The sequence below is a fragment of the Chelon labrosus genome, assembly GCF_963514085.1.
Source record: "Chelon labrosus genome assembly, chromosome: 23".
Classification (NCBI taxonomy): Eukaryota; Metazoa; Chordata; class Actinopteri; order Mugiliformes; family Mugilidae; genus Chelon; species Chelon labrosus.
Genome location: NC_140356.1, coordinates 4,469,049 through 4,493,152, shown reverse-complemented (window position 1 = coordinate 4,493,152; position 24,104 = coordinate 4,469,049). Strand labels below are relative to the sequence as shown.

Sequence of the window (24,104 nt, the reverse complement as noted above, 5' to 3'; positions counted from 1 at the left end):
GCAATAATAACAGACACAGTTTAAAACACTGCCATCCAGCACATTGACGAGATGAAGAAGCTATTTAGTACATTTAAACAGAGGCTAAGAGTTTAAAAGCGCCACAAACTACATCTCCCAAAATGATCACACGGTTGAATCACCACCTTTCTGACGCTGTTTCAACATAAACTGAACATCAGAGCAGTCATGAAGGAGGATTTAGAGCAGGACTGGTATGTTAGAGCGTATATCGTACAATGCAACGCAGTGGATAGGGTTGGTGGGTGGCCATGACAGAAGAGGTTCACCAAAATATATAAGATACATCCTCTGGGGATGATAAGAACGGGAAACATTTATAAATAATAATAATTATTAACTAGGCTGAACTAAAATGTGTGATGATTGAAGCGTGGATGAAAAGCACACTCAGTTATTACAGTTATTGTGTGTCCACGCGTGGAATAACAATGTGCCGCTTTATCGGTCTTGATGGCACACAGTTTCTGGCTTCTTGATCGGAAATCTACCAATTCTAATCATTTTCTTGCCTCCTTACCAGCCTGAAACACGGCTCTTCCGCTCATTTACACATCTAACCTCAGTTTCAATCTGTCCTCCACACACGATACGCCGAAGCTTTTAGCAAATTAATATTTAATTGGTGCTGAAATAAGGAGCTGGTTGGCATTCATGAGGCCGACCCGAAATTTTTGGCGTCTCGCTCGACACGGGGAGGCTCGGGTGTTGCACTCGGTGGTGAACTTTTGGGCTGTTAGTATTTATTTCGTTTCAAGGGCAGGCGTTTTGCATTGCAGCAGAGGCTGGACAGACCGGCTCTGGTTCTGCAATCCATGGCTCAGACGGAACAGCTAATAATGTCATCTGTCCGACTCAGGGGACTGCAGCAAATAACAGCTCTCAGTCAGGGACGCTGAGCTGCTATTGTACAGCGAAATCACAGAGAAGGGCAGAGAGGGAAGAGCTTTGTGGGGTATTTTTAGAATAATTTTCTCTTGACTTTCCAAAAAGACAAACGTTAAAGTTAGTTTCATAGTAGGGTTAGGGAGATTAAGACATATCCCCTGCGGTTCTAGACCTCCAAGCTTGACCATGTCCAAACGAGAGTACTAAGGAATTAAAGAGCTCTTCTCATAAGTACTTTGACAGTAAGTTTTGAGGAAGGTGAGAGTTTCTCTTCCGGCCAGAATTTCCCACTTGACAAAGCGATTCAACAAGCACTTCTCTAACCTCTGGGCATCCACTCAACTCTTTTCAAACTGAGCTTCCATATCCGTCACATTGGTTTCTACTGTGCTTCCCTGATTTTCATGCGTTGAACGATTTTTCCGAGTGCGTCTCAGAAAACAATTGCAGCGTAGCGTGGTTGACCCGCTGGCTTTCACCGTCTAGACGGTGCCTTAGAAACTCGGCTGACACCTGCAGCCTAGCAACGGTGGCGGAACATCCAGGCTGTGACGAGGAAGAAGTTTTAAGATCTTGCATCGCTGCTTATTCAAATATATTTGGATTGGATATACGTGAAGGCACACGGTGACTTGATCACTGAGCAATTATTCACTGGCTGACTCACTCAAATAAGCCCACAAACACCCACAGAAGTGATCGTTTTGGTTTCGATTTGCAGTTGTGATCACAAAATAAGCGACGCAACCTCCTCTTCAGCTCATGCAGGCTTGCTAACGCTGCTTTTAGAGTTTAGCTGTGGGTGCAACAATACAATAAGCTCATAGATCCACATTTATCTTTTATTTAAGCAAAGAAGATATTTAATCATTTAACGTGGGCAAATAGATGAACTTGCTCTGCTACCACTGAATAATGCATGTGAGTTTTTTTACCATCAAATCCACCTCCAACAATGTCTGGATGTCTCAGTGTAGAAATATAAGGCTTCTCAAAGTGAATGAACGTGCTAGACATTAAGGCGCTGGAGTAATCTCTCTGCAATCTAAAGAGTATTTTTTTGTATTTGTTGGCTCCTCTTTTGGACCTTCATATTTTCTGACATAGGCTGTTTTGGTACCATATGAAGACCAATCCTGGACCAGCTGGAGAACACTGATGAGGTTTTTGTCCACATTTTGGACTTAGTGTTGCCGTTATTCTCTGTCTTTGCTTTCTCCACCTACCCAGCTCTTCTTCTTCTTCTTTTTGTCTTCGGCGTCCTTGCCCAAACTGCCCATACTGGAGTGACTGGCTGCGCTGTTAATACTGGACATGCTTTCTGATGAGTGCTGGCGTCTGATACGCAGGTCTGGAAGAGAGGGGAGAACTTTTCTTAGTGCACTGAGAGCAAAGCTGAGCGGCGTAGCGTGATTTGTTAGCTTTGTCTTTAATGTAAAGGAAGGCTAGTGTTGCCCCCATGTCTTTTAGACTTTTAGCAACTTTGTAAGGTAGCTTCAAATAATAAATGCACATCTTTAAGTTTCTAGATAAACTCAATCAAACTGATTCTTTTGATTTGTACTGTCTTAAAATGGACTTTAGAGTGGCACAAACTCTAATCTGAAACAGATTATTAAAATGCCAGATGGAGCATACCGTGACTTCACGTCATCCCATGGGTCTGGATGACAAAATGTTTGGGGAGACATGGGAAACACAAGGCGTCTGTTGTTTGGCAAGAATTGGAGGTGAGACTCTAACTGTCAGTTTTAATATCTGCCAACAGTAGAAGGCGCGCTACTGCCTTAAGGGCTAGAATGAACGCGGTTGTGAAGTCCTTGTGAACTTGCCCTCCTATTGTGTTATCGTGAAAGTAATGACGTAATCATACAGATTTTTATTCCTTACCATTAAACGTGTTTGATATTAGTGGCATGGCCGCAGTAAGTCTGCGAGCAAAGTTTAAGACAAGATCTGTAAACCCCTCACATTACCAGATAATCTTTGACAGATCAGATTTCTCTTCTGATTGTCTGGAGGGTTTCATGTGAGATCAACTGCCCCAAAACTCAATTTCCTATGGGACCAATCAGGGTAAAAATGCTTCCAACTTTCAACATTTAGATAATTTTTTTAGAGCAACTAGTCCAACGCCCCATACTGGTTTCTTCATTACCTTTGTGAAGGTGGTCAGGGCCATTGAGTGCCACCTGGATGGCCGTTTGGGCGTCTGTGTTCTGGGTCTTCAGCATCTCTATTGTCTCCCTCAGCTCAGCCAACTCCGACTCCTGGAGTGAGGAGAACACAAAATGTAACGTTTGTAGTCCAAATAAAACAGACGGCCAAGTCCTGACCAAGCTATTTTTATGAGGGATGATGCACCTAAAACTCTTGGAAACCGCACTTTTAGTTAAAACACCGAGAGCAAATTCTTAAATTTGGCATTGACAGGGCTTTCAGTGGAAGGGAATGAGAGGAAAAAAGTCTGGGAGGGTATTGTAAAAAAGACAGGAGCCTTGCAGTAGATTTGTCCCAAAGCCAGCACCACCTGCTTAGAATGAGAATTAGAAAAAAAAAAAATCTACTCTCCGTTGAACCAACACGATCAGATAGAGGGAGTCTCCTATTCTGCCTTTCCCCAAATCCCACCGAGGGCTGCAGATAGGGTTTCCGCTTTAATTAAAAGTTAGGATGGCCTTGTTTGACAAAGGCATCCCACCAGATCCAAGGCTGCTTTAATTTATAGAGGATTAAAAAGCTGCCAGGGCTCATCAGCCTTTTGTGCGGATGTGTGTGCGCGAACAGAGGGAAGCATTCATAATTTGTGTTAGGGATACATCTTTGAACATATTGCTGCTGCTGTGTGATCGGTGTTTCAGCGCTATTCAAACTATTCTGAACCCTGCAGCTCAGGGGGAGAAAAATCGAGCCGAGAGCCGAAGAAGGCTGGTGGAGTTTTGGAGAAAATGCAACTTTTAAATGGGTTTTTTGGGCCTTAGGTTTCTGGAGTGTGCTGAACTCTTGCATGGATAGGTTTATTTGCCTGTAAAGCAATAAAAAAAAAGTTTTTGGTCTGAGAACAACTGTGGCTAAAGTAAGGGGTGACGTTGGAGAAATGCTTAACTAGAAAAACCTACAGAAAAACCTTCACTTAAGCCAGGAACTGAAAAGAATAAAAAGAATGCCCATCAATCAATCCACAGCCACTGACCTCCATGTGGTTACTTCCCACTGCACTATTCCAGTGTCACACAGCCACCCGGCTCTAATCATTTCTCCTCCCTGTAATCCATTCATCATGGAGTTCACATAGAATATCCTTCAAATTCAGGACTAAGCTCTTGTACCTTTTGTTCAGCGGTCATGGTGAGGCTCTGCAGGCGGCAGGTCATGTTGCTCAGGCTCTTCTCAAAGGCTGCTACCAGGTGAGACTGCAGACACACAGGGAGACAAACAACAAACGTCAATGTGATATTAGTTTTTTTTTTTCCTTATGCAAACAGAAATCTGTGTTTAAAATGCCAAAATATGTAAATGAATATTACTATTTTATTCTCTGAAAATGCAAAGTATCTCAGAACTGCCACCGAGATGAATTTGGACAAAGCTCCGGCAGCACAAAAGACAAACTGTCACTCGCCTGTGACTTAATTAACGCTCATGGTGAATGTCTGGAAAAAGAAATCCGAGCCTGTACAGAGAATTAATGGGTTTGTCTGCTGGTTGGTGACGATAGCTTTGAAGAGACTCTTCGCTCGAGCCAAAGAACCGGGGACCAAACGGGGCTGTGTGTGTGGCCACCAGTGTAAAAGGCTCTGAATGAGGCCCCCCTGAAGATGTCGCCTGTACGCTGGAGAGAACGGCTGCTGGGATGCCTTCGCTTTGAATCAGTCTCAGATTTCAAGTTCACGCCAGGCATGTTCAGAACGGTCTATTTGAACATTTCTCCAGTCATTGAACTTCACTGTTGCGTCTCAATGCTGTGAATTAATCACTGCGGTCAAAGAACATCTTTCTGGACTGACACCATCATGCAGGCAATGGGAAAAATATGCACGCACAACATCAGAGAGGGCTGCAGCTGAAGGACGGCAAATGTTTGGTGGCATGACGCCATCTGCTCCGCTGAACTTGTGCCTTGCTTGAGTGTGCGAGCTCTGGTGTGTTTGTGCATGTGTTTTTTGTATATTTATTGTCTTGTCCTTGTTCATGGTTGCATGTGTGTGTGTGTGTGTGTGTGTGTGTGTGCTGCCAGCTCATCCTCCCATCCTAAGCTAGAGACCCTGAGACACCTGTCAAGCCTGGCATGTCACACAGGAGTGGGCAGCATGCCCAGACAGATCAGACAATCTCTGCTCTGCACACACACACACAGTTGTATTATTATATTTTTGTGGGCTTATTTACCGAATTCAACAGCTTTTGCTACCAATCTAGCCAAACAGCAACTCTGGTGAAAGAAGAAAACTCCTCATTTTCCTGTCTCTGTGAGGACATTTGGACGATGAGCACATACACGGAGTAGCACCCCGAGCTGTCTCTTCCACTCTGCGTCCCTGGCTGAATCACTGTGGGTCTTGACCTTTAGAAATGCCAACTGTTCCAACACATCCCTCTAAGTCCACATCTCCTTCCAACTCCACCTGCGAGCTCCGACTCATCACCCCCTCAGCCCACCTGTCCGCCCCGAAGGAGGCGCAGATCGGACGCTAGCGCTTCCCAGAGCTGAACCATCTGTCCTACTCCCGCTGCCTGAGCCCGGTGGCCACGCCTGGCTCCTGGTCCCCTGTATTTCTGACCGTCACCCCGGTCCTGGGGACTCGGGTAGAGGTTGAAAGTAGGCCAAAGCAGAGAACTAGCCGAGGAGTCCTCAATGTCAGCGCTGCCTGCTGCCCCCGCCGAACAGGTAGGCAACATCTCAAGGCCGTTTGGTTTTTTGTTTGTGGAACGCACAGTCACGACTTCAGTGGTCGGAGCCAGCACCCACTGCTGGGATACATCCCACACTACACTACAACAGGAATGGGAGGGGACAAGAGGAGGATGGGAAGGGGATGATAATGAAGATCAAAATCAGGGAGGAGAGGGAGGATAACAGGGAGTGTTAGGGAGGGTGGATCTCTTCACAGGCTGACAAGAAAAGGATCAGTTTTCCCACCTTGGCTGACATTAAATGGGGTTGAAGAGTTCACAAAGACACCCCTCCTCCCCTCTAAATCTTCCTCCTCTTACTTCTCATCCCTCACTGTGACACCCTGTACTCGTTCCCTGCGCCCTGTTCCTATTCCCCAAATCATGGAAGGTGGTGGCACAACAACTTACATTAAGCACTTGCTTCTTACAATTTTTTGGAGCAAATTCATTTAAAACATATACAATCAAAGGCATTATTAGTGTCTCGCCATATGTGCTGTTGATACTCACTGGCGCTCCACGGGGACACTGAGCATAAATACAGCACTGCAAAAGGCTACCAGTGTCATTCCTTATTGTGCCAAGCCATATGTGACATATGCGCTGTACAACTCCTACTCTGGTGGGATTTGTGGGAAAAAAACAAAACAAAACATCAACAAACATCTCTAACTGCGTTGTCCTGGAGCTGCATCACACCGTACCTACATGACAGCGTGGTGGGATGCTGGCGCCGTAAGCTCGTCTTATCCTCTCAGTAGGGAGCGTGACTCCACGCAGATATCAGCGACAGGAACACTCAAACGCCCTCCACCCACAGTCCAAAAACTCACTGCGGTGCTTACGAGACATGCCAGAGACGGGACTTTAACGTCTCTAATCCGGCCCACGCTCTCACGTGTAGAAATATATATGTGCACACCTACATGTGAGCAGATAATTGGATATTTCAATTCAAGGCCAGTAGTATCCCTAAACATGCAAGCAAGGCAAATGCTGTGCTAATACGGGTGTGCTAATACATAAAAATGCTTGTTCACACACAGTGACACATACTCAAGCTCTGATAAAAAAAATAAATAAGAAGAATTGGTATTTTCAAAATGTCAGTTCCTCAGGTAGGAGACACAGTCCAGTCTTTAAAGTCACTTTGAAACTGTCTGACATCCTGCTTCAGAACTTCTTTGCCATTTATTCTTTAATTGTATGAAGGTGCACAAAAAACAAAAGTTTTTTTCCATTTGGGTGTGACTTCAGCTTAACACACATTAACTCGTTGCTGTATAGAGATTTAAGCATCAAAATGTACAGTTTAACAAACAACTTCACTAAAATCTTAATGACGATAATGGTAAATGGTATATTTTAAGGCTGCAGAATGAACGTGTCCCCTTCAATGACAAAATGCTTTTTTCCCCATTTAATATAATGCCTTTTCAAAAGGAGGCCGCGGAGGAAATGTGCAATGATTGAGGTCATTTGATCCTGATCTCATCACTCTTCCTATGCCACTGCACAAATAGGAATTATTATCTTTTTCTGGGTTACTCCAGGGATGGAAATTGAATTTGGATGTTAAATAAAGAATTATGAGGTGTGTCAATACCCTTGGCCACCGCGAGCGCTTTCCTAGAAGACGACCAATATTAAAAACATATTTGCTGTGGCACTGCCGTGTTGGATCGAGTTCACTCCATAGCCATGATTTTGATTTACTGTGAGTTTGTTTTGGGTTGTAAATACATCTGAATTAGCAAAACTAACATTCTGTCAAAGAGATTAAGAGGGGCAGAAGTAATACTGGGTATTTTTTTTCAGCTGTGAAGGGGATCAGTTTTCATGCCTTGGCATTAAATCAGGTTTAAGAGTTCGTACAGACAGGCCTCCTCCTCTCTCAATCTCCTTCCTCTTTCTGCTCATCCTTCACTGAGTCACTCTGACCTTGTTGCCACCCACCCACCTCCTACAATGACGTTCATAAATGTAACGCTAACCCAGTCATTGAGGATAAACTTGGGAAAAACTTTCCAACTCAGTAGTGGGAGGCTTTATTAATAGACTTTCACTTTACTATATTTTATAACCACACGCAACTGTAAAGAGGTTGTCAGACTTATGATAAAAATATTGTGCAGGCAAAATGTAGTTGCACTTCAGTCAGGTAAGTGGCAGCTTAAAAGAACTGATGGCACAGACTATTTCTCTGTTGTCATTTACAGACTTAAAATCGGTGACAGTGCTCATCTATTTCAGGGCTTCTTTAAAGGCTCTAAAGTTGTGTGCGAAACACACGCAAAGCTGAATGTACACTGCTTTGTGTTTGAGTCATACCTGCTCCACCATCACATTGATAATGGAAAATGAATTTCAACATGCACTTAGGAACTTGATGGTACTGCTGTCAGTCGATTAAAATATTTAATCACGATTAATCGCATGGTTTCCATAGTTACCACGTGCTTAATCAGAAATAAATCTCACATTTTTCGTATTTGTTCTAAATGTATCTTAAAAGGGATAAGTTTTTATTACTCTTATCGAGAGGTTTTATCAAAGGTAAAATAAGCTTAACAAATATGCTGCATCTAATTTGCAAACTATCCAGCATGACCTGTCTTTAGAAAAGGGGAGAAAACATCTCTGCGTCAACATTGTGCTTCGCTAGCAAGCGGTATTTAAGACTCAATGTATCCCAGTGGTAACTCCGTTCACATCGACAGTAAATGTAGATAACTTTGTTCTTTTCTAAAGAGCCACCTGGCAGGGCTGGATTTCCTGTTCAACGGACCCATTCCTGCTCAGGGAGTTTGGTTTCTGCTGACCATCTCCTATGCTACAGCTGCATAGCTTCCAGATTTTTCAAACTACGATGGGGCCAAAAGAACATATAAGCGTAAACTGCATGTCAAAAAAGGAATGTGCTTTACGGGACAACACTGACCTTCCTATATAGCACGAAGGTAATCGGCTTTGACTAATCAACTACCACAAGTCAAATATGAAAACATGCAGAAATAGATAATATTTAGCGAGTTAGTAGTAAGTGCAAACAGGGCGGAATATTAACAGTAGCATTTGATATGTGATCCGAGCAGATATGCTATCTTCCACATTCATTCATTCATTCATTCATCTTCTGTAACCGCTTTTCCAATGAAGGGTCGCAGGGGTCCTGGAGCCTATTCCAGCTGTCATTGGGCGAGAGGCAGGGTTACACCCTGGACAGGTCTCCAGTCTATCGCAGGGCTAACACAGAGAGACAGACAACCATTCACACTCACATTCACACCTACGGCCAATTCAAATTACCAATGAACCTAAGGAGCATGTCTTTGGATGGTGGGAGGAAGTCGGAGTTGCCGGAGAGAACCCACGCAGACACAGGGAGAACATGCAAACTCCACACAGAAAGGCCCAAGTCAAACCCGCAACCTTCTTGCTGTGAGGCATCTTCCACACTCCATCGAGTTTAATCTTGACAGAATAAAGGTATGTGAATTTACATCTAGTAAATTAATCAAAACGTAAGAGCTTTTGCCTAAAGTCTCCATTTTGCACAATTCTTCAACAGTCGCATAGGAAAGAGGACCCCCTGAGGACAGACAAACTATAAACTACAGCAGCGGCAATGAGTTATTTTTTTAGTGACAGTAGGAGACCTCCCTAAGGGCCCCTACCTGACACAATTCTGCCCATTCAAACAAAGATTTAAATATGACAACGGTGCCCAGTAGTGTGTCCAGTTGTTGTAAAACATAGACTCTATGACTAAAATATAAAGCAGCCAGAGGAACCTTTCAATATATATGAATTGTTCCACTGATGATCTCAAAAAAAACAAAATAAAAGAAGGAAAAGTTGCTTTAGAGCATCAGCTGCTGGTCTATTCCTTAGAGTACTAAACCATAAACAAAGCTGTTGTACCGTCTCTAGGTTTCATCTATATAAAGTTTTTGCTCTGCACAACTTGGTGATCAAAGCATCGGACTGAAGAGTAGACCCTGTCTGCCTCCACGCTTGATCAGGCGCTTGGCAGCGACGGTGCTGGGGAGCTGAGCCCAGTCAGATGCTGGAGTTTGTCGATCTATCTATCTGCATCTGAGCACAAAGACTTTGTCTGGGGGTTGGAGGTCCCTGTATCTCACTCAGTTTCACCCACGCATGACTCACTCGAGCCTGGATTCACTTATCCTCATCTCCCTGTTTTCTCTCCTCAGCTGTCTATCTCAATTTGATTCTCTCCGCTTGGACAAATTTGGGAGAGGCTCCTGTTTCTTGCCGAAGCCCCACCGGCTGAGACAAAAGCAAAGAGACAATAAACACACAAGTACACACGAGAAAGCGCGGGGCAAGAACACAGAAACACACACGGCGACCGAATCAAACAACCAAAAACCTAAGTACACGCATGGTGGCTTCCAGCACAGAGAAAGGGAATTAGTGGGCGTCTTAAAGATTTTCTTCCAGAGCTTCGATGGGCATAAAAGCTCTCTGACAGCAGGTTATTATGCAAATGAGGCGGCTGTTGTGACGGTGTCTTTTTGAAGTGAACAAACTCACGTTGGCAGACAGCTGAGACGTCAGGGTCGCCACCTTCTCCTGGGAGGCGTCCAGCTCCCGACGCAGCTTTCTGATTTGCTGGTTGGGGGAGGAAAGAGCAGAGCACATGTAAATGTTTGGTTAACGCACCTGAGAAAAGAAAAACTGAGATGTTGAACTCCCATGCTGATAACTTTGAATTAAAAAAATAAACTAACTGTGCAGTTACATGGTAAACTGTGTAAAAAGACACTGGAGTGAAGTGCGAACATAAAGTGTTGGGGATTACCGTGGAATTTTGGACCGTTTGGCCCTTGATTGAAAAGAAAAGAGTCAAAATTAACACTATGTCGCATGCCTCCATCAAACAGCATGTACTAGATGTGGCTGTAGAGACAGAGGTTATCAACAAGCCACAGCACCACTGGTTTCCTCATGGTTAAGGCTTCAGAGCAGCAAAGCAAGGAGATACACTGCAGGCACGTACTCCTGACCTGGGCCAAACAGTATGAGCAAATACCTGATATTGTTTCTTACATAACAACCAAAGCGCCACATGTCTCAGTTTACCAAAGTGGACAGCACAAAAGCGAGACACTATGAACAGTCACAGGAAAGTATCTGTTTCTATCACGCCGTGGAGCCTTGTGCTTATTTATAGACCGCTGGCAGTACAAGATATTCTTTTTTTTTGGTGATATGATTTCTGTTTCTTCATGAGATTAAGTTTTAAACATTTTCCGCAGTCCTTATTGTTTTTTTTATTGGTTTCCCCGTTTTCATTTTGAAAGTGTTGAGTCTTTTGATACTTGTGGTTTTACCTGAACAAACTCAGTTGTCCGTTCCAGAAGCCTTCTTTCTGTTTGAACTAGGTGATTAGTACTTTAACTAAAACATTTACTTGCAACTCATTTACTTGTAAAGTGACAGTTTTACAAGTTTTTCCTAAATTTATAGATTAAATCAAAGGAGTGTTTGTGGAACCAGGAGTCCTTCCTCCCATCCAGGCCTTGCAAGTCAAGCCTTCAGCTTTTTGACATATGACTGGTGACTTACTGAGCAGAGGGGAGGTACATAACTGGTACTCTGGTCCTGTCTGTGATTATGAGATTGCTTTCTTCTTGTCCACTTTGTCAGTTCATTCCTTGCTCCTAGTGTTTTGGGGGCTTTGTTTTGACCCTTTTTTTGCTTTTGAAATTAATTTAGTATTTTCTTGGATGGGACTTAATTCTGTTGGGTCACTCTTTTGTTGTACACTGTTTGAATTTATCCTGCCTCATCTTTGCGGTGGCTTTTGTCCCGCAGTTCTGCAATTCTGCATTTGGGTGTTACAAATCCAGACCTGGTGCCAACATTCTCACAGTCAGGTTGACAAAACATTAGCTTATATGCTGACAATGACAACTGGAGTAGCCCTCTCTTGTTTCAGTAGCCCTCTCTTGACAATCTATGATTCCTTTGGATTGTTGTTACTCATCCTCTGTGTCATCTGTAGCATTTGTAGCAGCTTAGCTCAGACAGGACACAATTTTGAAAAAGCTGACAGGAAATGTGTGCCAGTGCCAGGAACTGAATACAGTCCAGAAACTAAAATATTGGTCCGAGAACAAGATGCAGGTCTTATTTGGAGGAGAATTAGTAGGTGTGTCCTGAACCTGTGCAAATAAGAAGTGTGTTGCCTTATTTTCCAAAGGAATTCAACTTTTAATGTCAATATAGACATCAGCAGAAACTCAAAGGCTCTATAGGGAAAAGCAAATTGTATGCGGAACTTGCTGAAGAGCTGGCTATGTCCAGCTTTAGCCGGAGTTTAGCAACCTACTGGACTGGAATGTGAAATCAGTGCCCAGGTCAAAATGCATCAGTTCGCTACGAGACAATTGGATTTAGTGGCTTTTTTTTTTAGTTTTCAATGAGTGATCTGTTCCAAAATGGTATACCCTATCTATCTGGTAGGGTGAAAAAAAACACAATGTATTTGCAATTACTGTTTGACCCAAACTTGAGCTTAAATACTGAGTAAACAAGGACAGAGAAAAGAAAGCAGAAACTGGAAAATCAAAGAAGAACCAGTGATAAAATGAACAGGACTGTTAAATAAAGCCAACAAATAGAGCCAAAGGCAAGGGCATGCATTACATATGTACTGAAAAGTGTGAGTTTCTGTAATGGGTAAAAAATAAGCTATGTAGAACGGTTATGATGTGCAGTTATTTATTTGACATCGATGCATGGTTATAAAAAGCAATGCAACACAGAGTTAAACTGTTCACTGCAGAAACTGAATGTCATTTTATCCACGGTTTGGGATGAAAATAATTTGCAATAAATATCACTGTTTGAGCTTTGATTGACACAGACGGACCGTCTCTGACTACAGACGCTGTGCAACAGAAAGACACGCAACCGCAAAAGCATTTGGAGACAGAAAAACAACAACCAGCAGGCACCCAAAGAAGAGGAGAGGGCATGCATGTGACATGCTGGACTGAATCCAACATGATGTTCCCGTAGCAAGGCACTTGACCTCAACCCCACCCCAAACCTGCAGAGGTGCTCAGCGGCCGTGCTGAGCAGCCTCCAGGCCTAACTATATGACGTGAAACAGAAAGATGCTAAGAGGAAGAATACATGCAGACAGACAGATGGACACAGAGAACCCATCCTTACCTCTGAGTGTGCTTTTTCCTCTGTCTGTAAAAAAAAAGAAAAAGAAAACATAGCTAAGAAACATTTGACTCTAAAAATAGTTAGAATACATGTAGAGCATAGAAAGCAAGATGAAAGGATCCATCCAATTTGAATTAAAAGAGCTTTAAATATTGATGATGGTGAAGTGGATTAATTCAGACAGAAAACAAACTGGGAAATGGAGTATGAAGGACAAATCAACTTATTTTGATCTGAGGGTAAACTTTGTAAACTGTCTTCTCCCTCATTCATCCATCCTTCCCCTTGTAATTTGCGACTGCAGCTGGACAGAGGGAGAAGCGCGCAGTAATCGACTTTTCTCCCCAAAACTAATCTGCTGCCTCGCTGAATGCGACGACTCGAGTGTGGCCTGCGCTATTAGAAACCAAACAGTTGTCCAGAGTCTTATCTGCCGAGGTTACTCTGGACGCATGCAGCTATGGAAGTTTATTTTATTTATTTTTTTACTTGGAGGGAATGGGAGATTTAACGCTACACTGCATCACTGGGAAAAGGTGGATTGCTTTGATTTGTTATCTTTTTCCATTTAAACAAAAAAGACAAAATGATTTCGGGTGTGACATTTTTACTCTTTTGTTTTACTCTAGTTTGAGTTTTAAACTTTTAAAGTGCACCCCGTGTTAACAATCAGTTTCTACATCAGTTTAGTCTTGTTTTGCACCAAGGAAAAAGAAAATCCGGTAACAGCTGAAAAGAGGCAGATAAAGAAAGAGAGAAAGAATTCAGCCCAAAAGATGAACTTTATTCTGAAAATAATGCTGAAGAGCACTATAAACTAAACTATACAGTTAAAGTACTTTATAGTTTATAATTAATTTAAACCAAAAAAGAGAATAAAACATGACTTAAAGCAGGGATGGTGTATTAAAACACAGCCATACATATATATATTATATAACACTGGTGAAATTGCATTACTGTAGAATGACAAACACGATTTTTATCAAAATGTGACAGGTCTGACAGTAAACCTACACCCTCCGCTACAGTACTTACCGCAGAGTAGAGCGATGACGTGCTGGAGACCAGAGACAATGAAGAGCCATGGACTGTAAGAGACAGAACAGTTACTGATTACTCTGCTGACTGGCCAGCACTCCTTAAGCTAACTTATCTGCATTATGGAAGCTGTGAACACCTGCGAAAGGCAGCGGGAAAATAAAGATGATTTCTCTATATGGATGCAATATATGCCATTTACGTCACACACAAAAAGACCTGAACAAAGCAACCTACGAGCCAAGTCACCCACAGTATAAGCACACACTGAGAGCTTATTAAATCTGGTATTAAAGCACTGATGGCCAATGGGGACTTTGCTTTGATGATTGTGATGAGTAAATTGTTTCTAAGGGTTTCTTGGCGGGGAAGTTTTTTTTTTTTTTTCCACACGATTCATTTATGCTGATTACCTTAAAATAAGTCAAGTCAAGTGAGAGAATGGTGCTTTTTTTTCCTTGAAGATGTTTAACCACTAAGTTCTCATCTTGGAATTGTAATGAATTAAATTAATTTAAATGAGTTACTGAATTAATTTATTATCTGGGAATTAGTGAATGAATTAAAACCACAACAGCCAAGCAGTCTTTTAGAACTGAAGAAGCGACTTAGATGAGTGCAGAAACATCTTCAAGAAACCACACAAGACCAGTTGTCTTTGTTTCAGCTTGTTGTTTGGATATCGGGTTAATTGGGCATGAAGTGCGAGAAGCGCGTAACAATTTATGAGACTACGTCAAGACACATGCTCAAGACGAAGCTAACTCAGGACGGACATCGTGGCAGAGGCAAAGAGAACGAACAGAAGGTAAGAAGGAAATAGAAAGAGCAGCCGAATATATCTCAGACTGGCTTTCGGTTGCTGGCAGCGGCTTTGCAAAATGAAAGGCTGCATAATGGACGCCAAGCTGGCCTTCTAGCTGTTGGACCAATTAGTCATTTTAGCTGGCTTTCTATGGTTTGTTTTGTTGCACAAGTAAAGCTGTTGACTCACTAGCCATAAGCCCTCAACATCTTACATCAGAGGTGTAAATATGAATTCCAGTCTGAACCTGGAGGGGCCCCCGGTTGTTAAAAATACTTGCTTTAAACACCCCAGAATGTGTCTTACCTTCATCAGTGCTGTCCCTGAAGGAGCCAGAGCGGCTGATGTTGCGCGGCCGTTCTTCCAGGGAGGTTGCGCTGCCGCCCAGCGGGTGACCCTCTCCGTACAGGTCAAAGGAGTCCTGGGCAGGGATGCTGTTGGAGCGGCTCATGCTGCCGCTGCCTGGTGGCAGGTTGTACTGGCTGATGTTGGTGGGGCTGACTGCACAGAAGAAAGATTTAACACAATTTCCTTTTAATGCCATTGCTTTCTTTTAACACGCTATTGATGCACACATGTTGTGTTTTTATAAGTACGGCCAAAAATGTACTTGCTGAAATCAGCAAGTGACGAAAGCAGTAGTAATACTGTGGATAGCAAGCAGAATCTGAAGTGTGGTGACAGTACATAAATTAAAAAAATAAAAAGGGCTCCCAGCAAGTATGAACTATGGAAATAATGTAATTAATTGTGATTAAATATTTTAATATTTACTAGAATAATATAATTTACTAGAATATTATCAATTGTGGGGTAAAATAAGGTTTCATGTCATTTTCCAGTTCACCTTAATGAGAATTTTTCATGACAATGTGTCTACCATCAATTTAACCAACAATTTAACCAACAATTAGATTTTACTCCTATAAACTCACGTAGGTTGGAGTAGTGGTATTTTCCAGTGCTGGTGCAAGAAGCTCCTGGAGGAGACAATGGGGACTGGCTGCCAGTGTCCTGAAGGCCTCCTGTCGAATGGGACCTTAACCACTCCTTCCCTTCCTCATGGGATGCCTGCCGGGAGGACGGAGGATACCTGAAATGCAGAAAAACACTTTAAAACTCAACTCAAAACAAGATTCTAATTAGTTGATTTTTCGAAGTTTGGAAGTGTATTCATGTGGTAATGAAGCTACATAGCACAGATATGTGAGCACACGTCAAAACCATGCATTACCATACAGACGGTCTACGCATGCATCTATACACATAGCCATACATGTACACAACTGACAACACACACACATTTCTGAGGCCGGAGTTTACACACAAACACACACACTCTGCAGTTCATCTCTCCTCTCCTCAACTCCAAAGTAGCTCAGCAGCAGAAGGCCCCCTTATCGCGAGCATGACAAGCGGCCATATTTAATCCTCTGAGGATGATAATTGAGTTTGCGCTCATCCCTTTTCAGTGGCATCTTCCTTCCCAACGCCCCCATTACTACGCTTGTCACATCTGACCCTGCTCCAGTCTTGTGCCTGTGGTTCATATTCTCTCCGCCAGCTTTTGAGCGTCTGCGAGTGTGCCGAATGGTGCGACGCCGCAGCATTCGCCTGTCACTGGAGCTGAAGTGCAACAGACTGGAATAGCCAAAGGTCAGTCTCTGACTTAATATAACTTAATGCTTACAAAATGGCCTTAAGCAGGGCCATCCCGCGTACATACTGCAGATGACGAAAGGGAACAACTATTAATCTAAGCTGCTCTTGTAGGCAGTCTAAAGAAAAGAGCTATTTGCTGCATGTGACATGTGAAGAGGCAACCATAGATATTTGTGGACAGAAAAAACATCACAGCATCACACCCAACAGGAATAAAGTGTGCTATGAGATCATATGCTTTCAGGCTCCATAAGATCATGAGAACCGAAAGCCATCACATTAAAATAATGGTCTGAAACCAGCATGCCCCATCCAACCCCTCAGTAGGAGTACAGTATAATCGGCTAGAGAGGCTGTTCTTGCCATAGGCTGTGCCACGAAGAGGAACAGGTAATGGTATTTCTGTCTCTTTATTTCCAGCTAAGCATCCATTCTACTCTCCGCTCAGCTAACAGGGTAAATGTTGTTGGGAAGTTCAGGCCATTTTAGGGGGCTGAGGGAGAGCTGCTCTGTCATAGCGGCTGCGTTTGACTCATTTCTGAGTTTGAATGAGATGAGGATAGGATTAGGATGCACACAAAGACACAGACATGCAAACAAATGAAACTTAACACGTACGACTGCATTCATACTGCATTAGTATTCTTGCCTCAGTGGAATACACACAGTTTGATATGAACACACTTTATGCACCCTGTAGTTTTCACTTAATTGTAAAGTGTAGATAACAGGCAAGGCTCATGTGTGCCCCATTCATTTCAACCATAAATCTACTACTTTAACTATTTTAACACTATTTATCATAGCTTTTCAGGCCTGCTCTCAGGATTGGAGCTTCTGTCTTGTTTTGGATCTCCTTCACAAAATTGATATGTTTAAACCCAGCCCTAATGAACATTATGCTACATTGAAGACCTTGTCAAATTAGTTCACACAATGCTGATACAGCTAATCAGCATCTTGTAAATCTCTCTGTATGTCGCAGTATAATTTTAAATCTGGTTTCTGTGGGAAAATTCCTGCATTGGTAAGGTTAAGTGGTGCACTTTACGTTAATCAGCAATGATCATGAGCAAAAGCTGAAGAGAGGAGCATCAGATGAGCCTTCAGCAACAAAGGGTAAAGTTTAAAAGTTATGAATGTAACTCAGGTTCTATGAAGTCACCACCTCTGGCGGTCAAGGAGAACGAGACCGACAAAGCTTCCAAGTAAAAAAGAAACTGTGTGTTAAGATGAAGGATTACAGTCAAAAAATGGAAAAGACTGACAGAGATGAGAAACGTGTATTACCATTGCCCTTCAACGTTTGGTTTTACCCTCTTTGAAGGGCAATGAGTTAGAGACTGAGGGACTTGAGACTAAAGGCATACGTTATATGCATGTGTCAACAGGAACTTTAAGCTGTCCTTTAAATATTTGTTCTTTTAACTAACTTTAAAAGACTTCTCTGATCACTCTCTAACTTGGTACTTATAACTAGGTCTTATGGCTGTCTTAATATGAGCGTAATTTTATTTTTTATTTAATGTAATTTCTTGATCAACAGTCTTTTTGCCAACCCTTAAGCAACTGCATGAGTGATCTTTAGCGTACAGGTCGACTCACAATGCCACATGCACAACAACATGGAAAGCACACTTGATATCAGAAAGCTTATTCTCATGCAATGTGTACTCATGATCAGTGTGAGCGAATAAAAGAGTTGAAAATGGGATCTGGCTGCAGATGTGTTGTACCTCAGTCCCTTTTTGGGGAGCGTGTTTCTGTCAAGAGGCATGCTGTTAAAACACAGATGATGAGCCAATTAGATGAAAACCAGACAACATTTGTTTGTTTGTTTTTTTAGCGATACATCAGAAAAAGACTCGAGAAAACTGGTCACACTTTACGAACTTGACTTTTGACACGCAGAGACATACACAATGGAGAAAACATTAAGACATTACTAATGCACCTCAGTACAACAGACAACAAATATAAACCACAGGAAGTATTTCAGTTGATTGTTTCATTTTTTGAGACGTATAGCTACGCTGTGTCCTGCTTCTATGCTCTTTAATGTATTGCATGCACAGTGTGTGGACGGAAACAATGGAAACACCCCGGTAAAGGCTTCTCATGGGAATGGTTGTCTGAAATGATCTGAATTTACTGTGGCATTTTTCTGCCATGGCTTTGGGCCCACAACTAAGGTACTGTAAAACTCTCTTGGCTGTGTAAAATTACTTTAACACTGAACTCAGAAACGATTGATATCTGATCAATAAAGTGCGTTAGACTCATTACTTTGATGGAGCAGCTTCCATTAGTAGTGTTTGTCCTGTCTGTCCTAAACTGAAATACATGGTGGACTGAATATTATTATCATTAAAGTCTTTTTTTTACAGTGCCAAAACCATGCCAGAAAGAGAAACTATAGTGTGCTGGATGAGTGATATTTATTGATTATTATTATTACTATTTAGGCTTCCAGCATAAATCCTACAGTAGGGAGATAAACTTTTTGTCTCTGTAGTCAAATGAAACAATGAATACGATTCTTCCCAATCGTATTCCTCGTTACTCACCCCTCAGACAGGGTGGACTTGACACTGCCGGTTCTTGTAACCTTGGGCCCATGGTGGCCCAGCGGCATATCAATGGACTCAGAGCTGGTGTGCAGACTGGTCATGCTTTGGCAGCTCAGTGTGTCCTTGCTGCCAGCTGACGAGCTACAGGCAGGCCAGGGCCGAGCGTTGGATGGCAGGGAGAGGCCAGAGGCCGGGCTGGAGGCCGGGGAGTCGGTGCACAGGTCGGGGGTTTTACCGTACAGCGGGCTGCTGCCACCGCTCATGCCGCCCGCGCTCCCCAGGCTCCCCGTGCCAGAGGAGGGCGAGTCCAGACTGGCTTGCCGTGCCAGTGTGCCGTGGGGGCTGCCCAGTATTGAGGGGCACTTGCCAGAGTCGGGCGTGCCCGGAGAGCTGGCCTTGCTGCTGGCTTTGGTGCCAAACAATCTGGGGGTAGAGAGGTGGGTGCAGTCATTTAGAAATGCTCAAAGGACAAGTGATGAGCATCTGCAAGAGCCATGCTGGGAAAATTAAGGACTTTGGGGTTGAAAAAGAGATTTACATTAAGGTTATCTGACTGGACTTATGTATTATTAATACATATTGAACTGTATTACTGCATTGTCAAGGATCAAGAAACTCAAGGATCAGTTCAGTGCAGCGAAAATCAACTTTTAAACCATCTCCAAACTTTACTGTAACACCAACTTTAAACTAAAGGTAACATATCTGGCACACTTCGCAACACATTTATCCCTTACAGCAAAGCCTACCTCATTTAAGTTGTGAACGCTCGGTAATTTACATCGACACATCCGCTCTCACAGCTTTGCCCGTTTCACCCCTTTGGCTTTAACTAACCTAATCCGTAAGGCCACTCAACACTGTTTGCCTTTCACATATGCTCAGACAGCCTGCTACCCTGCTCGCGCCTGTCTCAGCCTTTCATCGCAGTCACACAAAATATATACGTGACACTCCATCGAAGAGAAAAAAAAAAAAAAAAAACCTCGAAGAGACATGCAAATGAAACAGGTTGGCTTGACGGATTGGATGGGACGGGACGGTTGTTTGGACACGCCTGGCGAACGCATGCTTCTAATGAGTCAGGGACGTGGCGTGCTGAGGAACTCCTGTCTCGTGTCTGTTCTGATAAAGACTGCTGAGCTGGACGTGCTTCGTTTGAATGAAAAGTAACCAGACCTTCATCTTCAGGGTGAAGTTAAGATTCATGTGCAGAGGTTTATCAAGTACACCAGGGAACAATCTAGTTAATGGCACCCTCTGGCTATGCAGCAAAGTATACCAGCTCAATTTATTGTTCTACGAAGGCCCTCAAATGAGATTTATTAAGCATCTTATTATTGTATTGACTACCCAAACATACCGAAATTGAACAGAGATGACAGTTTATTTTTTAATTTATGGTGGAGTTTTATTATTACGAGTGTCATCTCCAATATGCTTGTATTTGTACCTGCATCTGAAAGACGTTGCTGAGCACCACAAACGTAAGTCTATCCACAATGAATGACACATTTCTATGAGTTGAAAACATTCAATGAAGATTTTGAAAGGAGGCCTTGGACGTATTGCACCTCGGCGCACACTTGCTGTATTGTAAAAGACACTGTATTTTGTTGATAATCACAAAATTGAAGAAAAGAATGCGGTGAAATGCTTGATTCACGCAGAAACACACAAAGTGAGACACAAAGACAGGTGACCGCAGTGGGTATGCATTGTGTGTCTGACCTGCGGAAGGTAGGGGACGCAATATCTGGATACTTGGAGCCTGGCTGTCTGAGGCCCGTTTGGCCTGCTGAACTGGAGGTGGGGCTGGATTTGGGGGAGGTGGACAGTCCTGCCGCCGGGTCCTGATCGGACACGGCCACTTTCTCCTTGTCTGTCTGGTTGATGGTGACGGGACTAGAGCGGTCTGAGCCCACTTTTCCCTCCCTGCGTTTGGCGCCCGCTTGCGTTGCCGCCCCGCCAGCTGACTTGCCGCTGACGTTTGAGTCGATGCTGCTGGAGCTGGAGCGGTGTCCGCTGCGCCCTGCCGCGACCCCACTGGAAGATTTGGCGGGTCTGGGTAGAGAGCGGTACTGCAGGGTGACTTTGGAGCCGCTGCAGCTGAGAAGAATGCCATCGTCCTGGGGCTGTGAGCCGTCCAGGCTGGTCTTCCGCACGTTGCTGATGCTTGTGCCTTTGCCAAGGGCAGCTGAAGATTTGGGCGCCTTGCCCAGGGTGGCTGAACCACTGGAGAGTGTTGCTCCACTTGAGGTGATTAGGGTGCCAGAAGGACCTGGGATCTTTTTGTATCCAAAAGAGCCTGTAGTGGGTGGGCGTGCAATGCCAGAGGGGGGTTTCTTTCCTTCATCCCCACTACTCCTTCCAGCATCTGAGGGTGAGCGCTGGATGCCAGCTGAACTCTTGGAAGGCGCCTTGCCCTTCTCCGAGGCCTTAGCATCATCAGTTTTGCCTGTCGATAAGCATGAACCCTTATTAGCACAAATACAAAAACATTACCCTCAGAAGATTGCTGGCCCAGCACTTGTGTTTTTCCCCTAGGATGCCACAGACCAGGAAAAGTCAAATTAGTGAAAACTCTGGCCAACGACCAGAAGATGATTTATCAAAGCTCAGCTGCCCTGAAAACCAAAAACGATCTGCAACAGAACTCGCTGTGTAGATTGAAAATTCTCTAAGTACAAGCGTGAAATAATTCATCAGATATATTGTGGGCAGAGTCCACAACTGGACTTCATTTTCCACAGACTAGGAACGCTGGTTAACAACTCCTACCTGGTGTTTTGAGGGCAGGAGAGGTACCCTTGGTCCTGGGCGGTGTAATGCCCACCTGGGCTGTCATGCCCCTCCTCCATGAGCCCGTCTGGGACATCTGGGCCAGCGCAGCCGCCTTCTGACCCGCGTCCTCGTACTGACTCTGGGTTTGGGAGGACGATGAGGACGAGGAAGACTTCCAGCGGGAGGAGCCACTGCTGGGGTCCATGCTGGCCTCAAGCTCTTCCTCTACCTTCTTCAGGTCCTCGGCTCCAGCCCAGCTGCTGCTCACCTCTTGCTCAGCATGCTTGGACCTGCTTCCTTTCTGAGACTGTGGTCGTTGTTGGCGGGCATCAAAGGAAGCAGATCAATTGGTTAATAAAATGTTCAGGAAAATAACACATCTGTGACTTCCTCTACAATGGAATTATATTTTTATAATGAGCACACTACTGGTAAAATAAAAAGTAAAAAAGTGAAAACTATCTGATAGGAAGGCAGTGTATCTAAAAGTCTGTCTACATGTTGGAAAATTGTTTGAGCTTTGTAATTAATTGTCTAAAACTGCTGCGAAACCTCCTGCATGGTACTTTAAAAATAATTATGTAAACGCACAATCACAAGCAGCACGAGCAGCAGGGTTGGTGCATGAAGTCGCATCTATCTTTGGAATGTCTCATGTCCAGATCTCCTCTTTTGGGACGCATACAAGCACACCCACACAAACACACACACACACACATGGCAGTGATAACTGGCCTACCTTAACAGATGGTCAGTCTCCCTAGCAACACCAGACTCTCTTAAGAGCCCATTCTGTTGAGTATTTCATGAGGGGCCAAAGATACTTGGCAGCATCCAGCAAAAGCCTCTGAGGAGAGCTGAGCGCTGGCCCTGTGTCTGCAGTTAATTCCCTCAGCTGTGATATATGAGCTGACATGCAGACTGACTTTAGTTTGAAGCTAAACCAACATCCGTGTAACTTGATATTTGACGAAGGAATCTTGCAATTGCATATTATGCCTCTTCACTGTTCCTAATGGTTTGTGCGAATGCCAGTGGAAGAAAAGATATGTTGGGGGAGTCCCAAAGGGGAGTCCAAACTGTAAGTTTGCAAGTTTGTTTGTTGGCATGTTAATTAGAGCTAAACAAAAAGTATAGTCCTGGAATATTTTTATACGGTATTTTATAAGAGCTGCTTAAGCTAAAACCACAGACAAAAAACAAACACATCAGGATATCAAACTTCTAAGTGAGGATACCATATGGTTGGTGCCTGTGTCCTTACCTGTGCTCCCTTGCTTTTGCGGGACGAGCTGGAGGCGGAGTATGCGGGCGTGTTCAGATCATCAGTACTGATGTTGTCCAACGTGTCACTTAGGCCGCTGCTTACTGAGCTGCTGTCGTCCCAGCTACAGGAGAAGAGCAGACAAAGAAGAAACGGTTTGAATGAGGCCAGGGCTGACAGAGTAGGAGCGTTATAATGGTAAGGACAATGTTCATTTCTGACTTAGAGTCTACCAGCTGCAACATTCTCACCTTACACTGTGTTACTGACAAGCACACTGCCATTATTATCTCTATACTGTAATTACAACCTTATTCTAAATGTCACCAAATTACAACGTTGAAGAAAAAGGGCGCTGGCATGAAGTATAACCTTCTCACTGTCCAGTCAGCTACTAAGAGACAAGACTTCTAGCTCATTTATTACTGCCTCATTAAAAAAGCTGTGCTTCTTTTCTGTGGTTCACTGACTTGTATTGGACTTGTTATTGAAGGAAACAAAAAGCAGTAGCTCATTAATCATCAACCGCGTCCCATCTTATTAGTGTCTAATGCTATTCATCTGTTGTCGAACAGACAGACACCTAGAGCTCATTTAATGATCAGAACTACAACATGCATGACTCCCGCACACGCTTCGTTCAATTACAGCAGAACGCCAGCGCAGAAAACCGCTGCAGCGTGTCTCTTGAATCTGCAAACTCATTTTCTGTTATCAGGCATAATAAATCACATTCAATAATAACACATTAGCTCGTCTTTGCTCCCACTGTCATCCGTCTCGCGCACATATTCAGACACGCAGAGTGACAGTCAGCCGGCGCCACAGATGTGACAGCACACGTACACAAGTACAGCGCAGATACTAATTGGCTTCCATGGCAACGTGTCAGGTCTGATCTGAATGCGCCTTTGTGTCTGTGTGTCGGGACCCGCCCTTATTTTGCGCGGGAAATCTGACCAAA

The 24,104-nt window shown here is 43.6% G+C and overlaps 1 protein-coding gene across 1 annotated transcript in view; it reads right to left on the bottom strand.

Moving 5' to 3' along the window:
- nav3 (neuron navigator 3) overlaps nucleotides 1-24,104 on the bottom strand; it is a 188,476-nt gene that overhangs the window by 17,890 nt on the left and 146,482 nt on the right. The window contains exons 13-26 of the mRNA XM_084573281.1: nucleotides 23,141-23,264; nucleotides 21,874-22,183; nucleotides 20,824-21,550; nucleotides 19,090-19,515; nucleotides 18,259-18,300; nucleotides 15,796-15,953; nucleotides 15,167-15,361; nucleotides 14,053-14,105; nucleotides 13,015-13,038; nucleotides 10,634-10,657; nucleotides 10,366-10,443; nucleotides 4,239-4,322; nucleotides 3,068-3,179; nucleotides 2,136-2,260 (exon numbers count right to left, since the gene is read on the bottom strand). Of these exons, the coding sequence (XP_084429407.1) occupies nucleotides 2,136-2,260; nucleotides 3,068-3,179; nucleotides 4,239-4,322; nucleotides 10,366-10,443; nucleotides 10,634-10,657; nucleotides 13,015-13,038; nucleotides 14,053-14,105; nucleotides 15,167-15,361; nucleotides 15,796-15,953; nucleotides 18,259-18,300; nucleotides 19,090-19,515; nucleotides 20,824-21,550; nucleotides 21,874-22,183; nucleotides 23,141-23,264 (2,482 nt within the window). The remainder of the gene's footprint in view (nucleotides 1-2,135; nucleotides 2,261-3,067; nucleotides 3,180-4,238; nucleotides 4,323-10,365; nucleotides 10,444-10,633; nucleotides 10,658-13,014; nucleotides 13,039-14,052; nucleotides 14,106-15,166; nucleotides 15,362-15,795; nucleotides 15,954-18,258; nucleotides 18,301-19,089; nucleotides 19,516-20,823; nucleotides 21,551-21,873; nucleotides 22,184-23,140; nucleotides 23,265-24,104) is intronic.